General features: G+C 38.8%; 1 protein-coding gene across 2 annotated transcripts; it reads left to right on the top strand.

Moving 5' to 3' along the window:
- The first annotated feature begins 2,432 nt into the window (after positions 1–2,432).
- On the top strand, positions 2,433–10,157 carry LOC109238819 (dihydrolipoyllysine-residue succinyltransferase component of 2-oxoglutarate dehydrogenase complex 2, mitochondrial). 2 transcript variants are annotated; one of them, XM_019405298.1, is made up of 16 exons: positions 2,433–2,523; positions 2,640–2,699; positions 2,792–2,864; positions 2,968–3,042; positions 3,950–4,010; positions 4,096–4,123; positions 4,905–4,975; positions 7,578–7,652; positions 7,749–7,804; positions 7,906–7,950; positions 8,064–8,339; positions 8,446–8,540; positions 8,903–8,993; positions 9,075–9,185; positions 9,333–9,527; positions 9,615–10,157. In XM_019405298.1, exons 3-16 carry the CDS (start codon positions 2,814–2,816, stop codon positions 9,804–9,806), a joined length of 1,422 nt encoding a protein of 473 aa, XP_019260843.1. In that variant the 5' UTR covers positions 2,433–2,523; positions 2,640–2,699; positions 2,792–2,813; the 3' UTR covers positions 9,807–10,157. The 2 variants fall into 2 exon arrangements, with proteins under 2 accessions (XP_019260843.1, XP_019260844.1); XM_019405299.1 differs by lacking the exon at positions 2,640–2,699 and having other exon boundaries at positions 2,463–2,639.

The raw sequence follows: 10,157 nt of genomic DNA, 5'->3' as shown, positions 1-10,157 counted from the left end.
CCGGTGTCGTTTGCATCAAACAGGAATCTCGTTCTTAAGATTTTGCATTTTCGTCATGTTAGAAATCATGTTCATAGGGCCTCAAACAACCGTTTCTTTAATCATTTCAAATATAGACATCATGCCTGTAGGGATTGCCATCTGCAAATACGTCTAGTACTCTAAATAGCCTAATGAGTCAATTTCATTTTCGTCTAGTTTACTTCTTAAAACTGGCCTTATTAAGTGATGACATTTCCTGAAACTAGTTCTTTCAAATTCGGCTTAACCTCATTAGATATCCTGCTTACAGGTGTCAAAAAGGGTCTATTTAGAAAACTTGTTTGTCTCTGCATTAATATATGTACACAGTACTGCACATTGGCAAGCCTTAGGGTATTTTTCAAAACCTGCATTTCCCTGAAGTTGTTTCCATCGTTCAACATTTCTGATTCTAATAAGCTGTTTAAAAGGAGTCACTAGGCAACTATTAGGTCATAACTTCTGAATCTGAAAGTGGTCTATTTGTGCATAATCGCTTAGAAATCCTGCTTTAGGACTTTGATTAATAAAGACCTTAACTGTGTTTGAGTCGTGCTGCTCGTATGTTTGTTTGAGAAGGAAATTGTGAGCCTCTTAATTGCTCCCATTATGTGAAAGTCCTAAATATTTTTGACTGTCGCCTTAGATTTTTGCCTTTAAAACCTTAGGGGTACGTCTAGAACCACCCATAGGTAGAGGTCCTAACACCCTCCGGGACCGTTAAGAGGAGGGGGGTAGCAGCACGCAATTGGAATTAATGACCAAACACTCGCTTTGCATGACCAATAAAGGGGTGGGAAGGGTAGACATGGATGTGATGACCGGTGCACTAATGCCACGCGTAGCTCCTTTTCAAGGAGTGATTACCGGGCATTGTACTGATGTGATCCTATAGGCTGACCAACCTAGGACCTCCCTCTCCCCAAATCCTCTTTACTTGAGCTTTATTTTCCTTTTATACATGGAACCTGTTTAAATTCTTACTCCCCCCGTTCCAGTTTATGTGAACCTATTTCCTTTTTGGTCCGTTCCAAAAAGAATGAACCCTTTCTAAATTTGGAAATAATTTAGCTTAAATTCTCAATTCTAACCTTAGTAGGAAGCTTTTATAACCACACAAATACTGTGGACCCCTTTTCGAGTTGTTTAGGTCCACAAATTCCAAAAGTCTTTATTTTTTCTTAAACTCCGTGTCCAGTCAAATAGGTTCGCATAAATTGGAACAGAGGGAGTACTTTATTATTTGAGTTATACAATGCCCAACATGCTCTGCTTGCAATTATTTGTTTCAACTGTTTGTTTATTTTGGACTAATTTGTGAATATAAGTTCGGCCAGGACCCACAGTTGTGGACCAAGAGGGGTGCCTAACACCTTCCCCTCGAGGTTACCTCGAGCCCTTACCCTAATCTCTGGTAATACAAACCAACCCAAGAGTTAATTACTCTAGGTGCCCTAATGCACCTTAACTCGTTAGGTGGCGACTCTTCAAATACCCAATTCCCAAAAGGAAATGAGTCATTACATCCCGTGAATGTCGAAACCCGGACTCCTCCCCGCGGAGGAGATGAAAAGGGGGGGCGACAACCTCTATAGTTCTACCACCAGTCCCCTTTTGTCCCCCCAAATAACCTTTCGTGACCCGTAAGACCTCTCTAGTAGCTTCTCTAATGCAATTTTTTGTCGTGGTCCACATCATAGTCGCGTCCCCCTACTCCTCCAGGCCCTCATAGCCAGCAACCTCTCCCTGAACTCCTGAGTTTTGTCCTTAGTCAAGTTACCCCACTTGATCTTAGTTTGCCTGTACGCTGCCCTCTTCCTCCTATTCATCTTGATCTCCTTGCCCATTACCAGGAACCTATGATAGGTCGTGAGGTACTCATTTGGGATGAACTTGCAATCAGTGCATAAACCTCTATCACACTTTCTACAGAGAAGGCAATCAATCTGAATCCTGACCGCGGTACTCTAGAAGGTGACCATGTGCTCCCCCCTCTTCAGAAAACTTGAGTTAGCTATTACTAAATCAAAAGCTCTAGCCAAATTCAATAGTGGGGTACCTCCCTCGTTCCTATCCCCAATATCGAACCTGCCATGCACATCATCATAACCTATAGTAGTAGCCCCAATATGACCATTGAAATTCCCTCCAATGAAAAGCTTCCCGGTGTGCGGGATACATGCATCACCTCATTCAAATCCTCCCAGAATTGCCTCTTGACCTCCTGGTCCAATCCTATCTGAGGAGCATATGCACTAATCATGAGTCAAAATGGGGCATAGAGTATTTGTATGGTTATAAAAACTTAATTATAATTTTAAGCTAAATTATTTTTAAATTTAGAAAGCATTTTAAAATGGGACAAATAAGAAAATAGGTTAATATAAACCGGGCAGTATGACGTTTCAATTAAACAATTTGGCTCTTTTGCGGGACAAGCTGACAGGTCCATCGAGTCGCTCTTTCTCGAAGTAAAAAGGAAAAAGTTCCCCATAAAGAAAGGTAAGCAGTGAGCAGCTTCAGAACAAGTTCGTCGTGGGCGAATTCTCAATCGGCGCCTTCTTCTCGAACCCTACCTTTCTCTTTGAATTTTGATCTTCTCTCATTTACATCATCAGGTCAAATCTTCATTTTCCTCCTTTTCATATTACGCAAGATCTGCTTGAGTGCCATATTCTGTACGTATATGGTCATTCAACGTGTGCTTTTGGAGCCTTTGTGTCAATCGACTTTTTTTTAAAATAAATATTTTGTGCTATTGATTAAACAGTTCTAAGAGATCAAAAGCTGCGATGCTGGGCGTTTTAAGGCGCAAAGTCGTTTCTAGCGCCTCTTCTACTTCGGTAAGAGTCCTGATTTGGCTTTTCTTTTGATATATAATGCTTTCTGTACAATAAGTTGGTGAAATTATTTGATGTGACGAAAAATTTGCTTTTGCTGGGACAGTGTGTAAGGAAATCTCTGCATACGGTTCGACCTGCAGTAACTACATCTAGAATTCCATCTGCCTCAGCAGGAGAGGTAGTAATGCCTATTTATGATTTATTCTTTTTTACTTGTATTTTTCAGCGGATTTTTCCTGTCTTCCGGTAAACATGGATTTCCAGTTCTTATTAGGATACAAAGTCGAATTGTAGTTTTAGGGAAGTAAAATTTTCGTTAGGTTGATTTTGAAATATCTTTTGGCCCAAAAAAAAAGAATAAGAAAAAGAAGAGCTAGTTTCCTAAAGCTCAAGTCAACCTCTTGGTAAGTTGTTAAAATGTTGTTATTTTTAAGATGAGCACATAGTTTAGCCACAATTTTACAATAGTTGATCTTCATTAATTGGTAGTTAATACTATTGGTTAATGAAATGAAACAACAACAACTATGCCTCAGTCCCAAACAAAGTTGGGTCGGCGATATGAATTCTTTCTTTAAGCTCAACTCATATCATAATCAATTGGTAGTTCATACTATTGGTTAATAAAAGTATCATTTTTATTTAGGTACAAGTTATCAAGTTGTTTTTCACATTGTTTTCTTTAGTGTTGTCTATTTTGGATTTTTGATACATTGGTTTCAAAAATTGTGTAAATTTCAGGAATCTAATTCAAATTTTACGATGTCAGTACTCTAATCATATCTATTATTGAGATTGCCTGTGGTTTTTTCTTACCCTCTCCTTATACAATGTGTTAGTACTAGCCCTTCTCGCTATGATTGCTTCTAAAACATTATGCTCTGACTTAGTATGCTTTTCAGATTCCATGACATACTGTCTATGGCAACCCTACTGAGACTTAACCATTCATCAGACATTTATTCCCTCCCCGCCACCCCCCCTCATTATGTTGAACGCGAAGCTTTATGCTATTCGTCTTCCTGCTATTCTATTTCTAATCCCGTTTAAAATTTTGTTGTAACATATTTTGAATACGAGAACAGACATCACTTCTTACTAGACAATTTGGTCATGCGCGGAATTTCAGTCAGCTTGTGCTACCTGGTACGTGTAGTTAATCTATGATTACTGAATACATTCATACTGGCATCATGCTGCTGCTATAATTAACTCCTGCTTCCTAATACAGGGTGCTCATCGAATTTGAGGCCAGAAAGGTTAGTATCTATTACTGCTAATACACCTTGCATTTATTATTTGAAGGCTTAGAGCATGAACAAATGCGAAATGTCCTTCTGAATTAGCCATTCTATATTTCTCTGCATAGTACAAACTTGGTAAAATTCACCATGCCGCTGCTTTTAAATTTGTTATCTGCATTTCTTAGGACCTAGCTTAGTATTTTGGAGCTGCTTTTGTGTTTTCATTTGCTCGTTTGAGCAACTTAGAACTGAGGCGCTCCAAATAATTACCGTGTTATCCACAAGGGAGATGGAGATGGGTAGGCCTCTGTTACTGAATGTGCCTATATTAGAACGACAGTGTGTGCATATCACATAGCTTGATTTTCCAAAAAGAATAACAAATTGAATGACTTACACTATTCTTTATCGCTAACTAAAGACTTACACTATCATACACATTTATAGTCAGAAGACAATATTATAATTGTTGAAGTTTGTGTGATTAATTTCTTTGTTGTCGACAAGTTCATATTTAACATCATGTATTGAAATTGTCTAAAAGCATTTGGGATGTACTAAAGTGATATAATCAATAGTGTCATACATGTTGGGATTAGTATTCACCTGTTTTTATCTGTCTTTCCTTCTCTTTTGCACAAGAACAACTACCTGTCAATCTCAAACAAGTTGGGGTTGGCTCTAATAATTAGCAAAAATATGAGACTTGGTGAGTGTTAACTATCTCTCTCTCTATATATATGTGTGTGTGTGTGTGTGTCCAGTTGGTTTATATGAATTAGTACATTGCCTGCAGGGGAGCTGTTATCAATCTTTGGTCAAGTCCAACACTACCGAATTGGAGCAGGCCATTCTGTGCAAATAATGGTATATTTCTATAGTAATTAAGCTTTGCTGGAATCTCGATACAAATGAAATTAGTCATGCATATGCTTACAATGTATATGATATCGTTCAAAAATGTCATATCATCTCTTGGTATTGTTCCTGCAATTGACCATGGCTCCATCTCCTCTGTTCTTTAGTGTTTTTGAGCATTTTCAGTTATCAGTTGGATACCTTGAAGTTAGTTGTACCTTCTCTCCTGAATGAATATCATCTCCACAACTTTTAGTGAAGATACCTTTCCTTTTCTTTTCTGTTTTGGGATTGAGGTCTTAAACAGCGGTACAAGTATTTTATTATTTCCTAGTATTGTGCCGAATTTTTGGCTGTTAGTTATAGACTTATAGTATTTGTATATTTCAATTTGGGAGTTAAAGAAGCATTTGCATTATCTATCCCAGTGTTGTGAAGAGCGTGAAGCGATGAAAAGCAACAACCCCCATTTTGCTTAAAGCGAGAAGCGAAGCGCTCGCTTTTTTCAAGTGAAGCGGAATTTTTAAAAAATATTAAAATAAATTCTTTTAAGACGAAGGGCAGTATACCATTCTGTTAAAAACTGGGCAGCGTAAAAAAAGTGAAAGAAGAACTGGGCAGCATTTCAACGAAGAGGAGAAGACTGAGAAAGAAGAACCTAAGGGAAAAAAAAATTCGCCAGCATTTCGCGGCTATTTGGACGTGAAACAGTGAAAGAAGAAGGAGGAGGAGGAAGAAATAGAAATCACATACCTAGAAAATGTTTCTGTTGGTCGTATGTTGAAGTTGAAAAGTGTACAAGACTTGGAACGCTAGTCGCCTCTTTCTCTGTTGCTGCTGGTCGTATGTTTTAATAAAAGAACACCTTTCTTTTTTAATTAAATAGGTTGGCAGGTGTTTAAAACAGAGAAGCGCTCGCTTTGGTCGCCTCGCTTCACTTCGTCGCTTCTCGCTTTTTAGTGCAAAGCGCACGCTTTTGCCTACCTGAGTCGCTTCATATAGCAGAAGCGGTCATAGGGTCGCCTCGCTTCGCTTCTCGCTTTAAGCGAGGAAGCGACCACTTTTCAAAACACTGATCTATCCGAAGGTACATAATTTGTAAGCAGTTCCAACTCCATGTCAAGTTCTATATCATCTCTAGCAACAAGAATATAATTTCTTTTATCAAAGCAGCATATCGTCATTATGATCGACATCAATATCATTAAGAACTGACCTCATCATCTCCGCCTATAGAAACTATGTAATCCCCCCAAGGTCTGCTTCACAACCAGGGGCAGGCGGCAATAGAAGGCTATTGAATAATTAGAATGCATCAGCTGTGAAAGAATATGTCATGAGAATCAGGTTTTGGGAAGATGGGTTTTATTGAGGTCTTATATGGATATTAAACAGCTGTCAAACATGGGTTTTATTCTTGGCAATGAAAGAAAAATTAGGTTTTGGGAAGATGCATGGCTGGGTCATACGCCACTAAAAGACCAATTTTTAGATTTTTACAATCTATCCTTGCGTCTCAATGGGGCAATTGCAGATTTCTGTACATCGCAAGGCTGGAATTTGAGTCTTAGAAGGCACATTAATGATTGGGAAATGGAGAGGATAGGTCTCTTGCTACAAATGCTAAGCAACACTGTTTTGGACCACACCAAAATGGACTCTATCAGTTGGAAGGGTCACTCCAAGGGCATTTTCAGTTAAAAGCTGTTATAATATGCTGGTTTTAGCAACAGTGAGTTATGGCCTTGGAAAAAATATGGTACAACAGGGCACCTTTAAAGGTCTCTTGCTTCTGTTGGATTGTGGCTAAGGAGGCATGCCTCACAGAAAACAATCTCCTCTTCAATCTCCAGAAAAGGGGTTTCAAGCTGTGCAGTAGTTGTCCTTTATGTGAAGAACAATCTGAAGAAGTCACCCACCTTTTCTTGCATTGCAGGGTTATAAGCCAGTAATGGAACATGTTTTTTTCAATATTTGGTATGTCTTGGACCATGCCTAACTCCATTACAGAAATGCTGAAGTACTGGAGGGAGGGTCTATGCAAGCAAGCTCAAAAGACCTGGAACACTGTTCCTCAAGTTATCTGGTGGTTTGTCTGGCTTGAAAAAAGAAACAGTAGAATTTTTGAAGGCAAAAGAAGAAATATACACTGCCTTAAACTTTAATTGCATTTTGTTGATCGCTTTTTGGTGCAAACTAGTTTTTGTACCAGATGTAGATGATATTTTAGACGCAATTGCTGATTTGCACAACCTGTAATTACACCTGTTGCACTGGCTTAGTGCAAATATATATGTAATATATTATTTACCCAAAAAAAAAAAAGAAAGAATATGTCATGAGAAGTTAATTCATTAAGTTTATTGACCCTTTCTTATAACTTAGAATCTGGTGGAGTAGAATTAAGAACTGGTAGGCAATTTGTGCTTGGTTTATAATTTGAACGATGGGGGAATATCTAAGATGCATTCTGAAATCCGCTGGATGCTTCCATCTTTTAAATTGTTTTTTCATTTGCTTTCTCCTCTTGTATGTCAAACCTTATCCCTTCTTCTGTATTGGTATAGTTTCTCACATTGCTTTTATTTGCTTCTCTATAATTGTATTGAAGGTGACCAGGTTGATGCTGTTGTTCCTTTTATGGGTGAATCCATAAGTGATGGGACACTGGCCAAGTTCCTGAAGAGTATGTGTTTGTTGATATTGTCCCTGATCTATCTTCAGTCCGGTGGTATTCGTTAATTCTCTGAACTGTCTTTCCTCTTTCCTTCTCTTTGAGTAGATCCTGGTGATAGAGTAGAAGTGGATGAGCCAATTGCTCAGATTGAAACGGATAAGGTACATAGCTTGAAATGCCACCTAGTTGATTTTAGTCTAACCTTTTTCTTAGGTCTCTGTGGAGATTAATGGCTTATATATGAATGATTTTTACTTGGCAGGTAACCATCGATGTCACCAGTCCTGAAGCTGGTGTAATCCAAAAGGTAGAACATCTTTAGCATTGGAACTCTGCTCTACCCCCCCCCCCCCCCTCCCCAAGTTTATTTTGCTTGTGTTTGGGTCAATGGCTTCTGAATCTGTTTCTGAATATCTGTAGTTTGTAGCCAAGGAAGGGGACACTGTTGAACCAGGCTATAAAGTTGCTATCATTTCAAAATCTGGTGAGGGTGTGGAACATGTTCCTGCATCTGAGAAGCCATCTGAAAAAGCAGCTCCTCAGCCATCCCCTCCAGCTGAAGATAAGAAAGAGGAGAAGGCAAAACCTCAAGTTGAGACTACTCCTGTTAAGGAAAAGCCGAAGGAGAGTTCACCTCCACCCCCTAAACGCTCTCCTACAGAACTCCAACTTCCCCCCAGAGAACGGGAAAGACGAGTGAGTCAACAATTGATGCTGTTGTAATCTCATTGTCATGGCAATACTTGTTTATGCATCCTTCGCAATTACTACGTGTAACTTTAGAATTCTGTTTTGATGACAGGTTCCCATGACTAGGCTCAGAAAAAGAGTTGCCACGCGTTTGAAAGATTCTCAGAACACATTTGCAATGCTGACGACGTTCAATGAAGTTGATATGTAAGTTTGGACAGTGATTTGGTATTAAACAGATCATCTTTTCTGTGCTAATATTTCTGCATCTTATCAAACGAAGATTAAACCTGAATATTAACAGACGTGCCAAGTCAGCAGAAAATTGATCAAGTTTGGTTTGGAAGATTTAGATCTTGATGTTAATATTTTCTTGAATTTATATACAGCACTTCAACCAATAAAAAAGAAGTTTTTAAAACAGCAACTGAAATTTGTAAGTTTATAACTTCTGTTTCTTTTTTTTGTTCTTCTGACACAGGAGAGGTGTAGTGGGCATTTATCATAGGTATTGAAATGTTTGTTTTGCATCTGTGATGAGCTTACTTTCTTCATTGGTTCTCTTTCAGGACAAATTTAATGAAGCTCCGCACGGATTACAAAGATGCCTTTGTTGAAAAGCATGGAGTGAAGTTAGGATTCATGTCTGGATTTGTGAAAGTACGAATAGGAAAGGCTGTTTTCTATTAATTTGTATATTTCTTGTGAAACTCTGGCCTAAAATGCTTATACATATTTCAGGCAGCAGTTAGCGCACTCCAGAGTCAGCCAATAGTTAATGCAGTTATTGATGGCGATGACATCATATATAGGGATTATATAGACATCAGTATTGCTGTTGGTACCCCAAAGGCAAGCTAAACCTTTCTTTGCCTCAAAGTTTTAGATTACATGGAAACTTCTTGCAGAATTCCTAATCAGTCTCATTTTGTCCTTCAAACTCCTCTCTTTTTGGTTCTACTTTTGAGTGTTCTGGCCACTGTTTTTCTCCATGCTCAGGGTCTTGTTGTACCAGTTCTCCGCAATGCTGAGCAGATGAATTTTACTGAGATAGAGAAGACAATAAACGGGCTTGCTAAGAAGGCAAATGATGGAAGCCTATCCATTGACGAGATGGCTGGAGGTTCGTTCACAATATCAAATGGTGGAGTCTATGGAAGTCTTCTCAGTACCCCTATCATAAATCCTCCTCAGGTATGTGTCTTTGTGCAACATAGGAAGTGGTTGCAATTGCCCTGTCAACCTATCTCACAATCGAAAATTTGCTGGTTGATTTTGTAGTCTGCTATCTTGGGAATGCATTCAATAGTCAGTCGCCCAATGGTTGTTGGAGGCAACATTGTTCCAAGACCAATGATGTACATTGCTCTGACATATGATCATAGGCTGATTGACGGAAGAGAGGCAGTGTTCTTTCTGAGAAGAATCAAGGATGTGGTGGAAGATCCCCGTCGGTTGCTCCTTGATGTTTGAAGAGGCAACAACCTCTGGCTTTTTTATTTTACGTGAGTGTACACTCAATCTAAGAACCAGAATAAATGGCGATGGCAAAGTTTTGTAGGCCTTGGATGTTGCTTTAGTCCTGATTATTTACTTAGTTGCAGCAAACTATGCTTGAGATTTGCAGAGCCGTAAAGATCTTGCGTTCCCCTGAGGTTCACCAACCATGCTTATTTTTTGTTTATATATATTATTATACCAACTTTAATTGTATTCGAATTGGGGTCTTTTTGCGTTTCTGCCCTACAGCTCTTTGGCTTCAGTGTTTTCTTCTGCATTGGAATTAATTCACGTTTGAAAATTCATTCTTTGTTGGCCACACTA

Source organism: Nicotiana attenuata, unplaced genomic scaffold (genome assembly GCF_001879085.1).
Source record: "Nicotiana attenuata strain UT unplaced genomic scaffold, NIATTr2, whole genome shotgun sequence".
NCBI classification, from domain to species: Eukaryota; Viridiplantae; Streptophyta; class Magnoliopsida; order Solanales; family Solanaceae; genus Nicotiana; species Nicotiana attenuata.
This window is presented reverse-complemented; position numbering and strand designations above follow the sequence as displayed.

Excerpts from the sequence above, each read along its gene's own strand:
- LOC109238819 (XM_019405298.1), top strand. The coding sequence starts at position 2,814 with ATGCTGGGCGTTTTAAGGCGCAAAGTCGTTTCTAGCGCCTCTTCTACT. Across the intron at positions 3,043-3,949 it reads CATCTGCCTCAGCAGGAGAG|ACATCACTTCTTACTAGACA; the intron begins GTAGTAATGCCT and ends ATACGAGAACAG. Across the intron at positions 4,124-4,904 it reads TCGAATTTGAGGCCAGAAAG|GGGAGCTGTTATCAATCTTT; the intron begins GTTAGTATCTAT and ends CATTGCCTGCAG.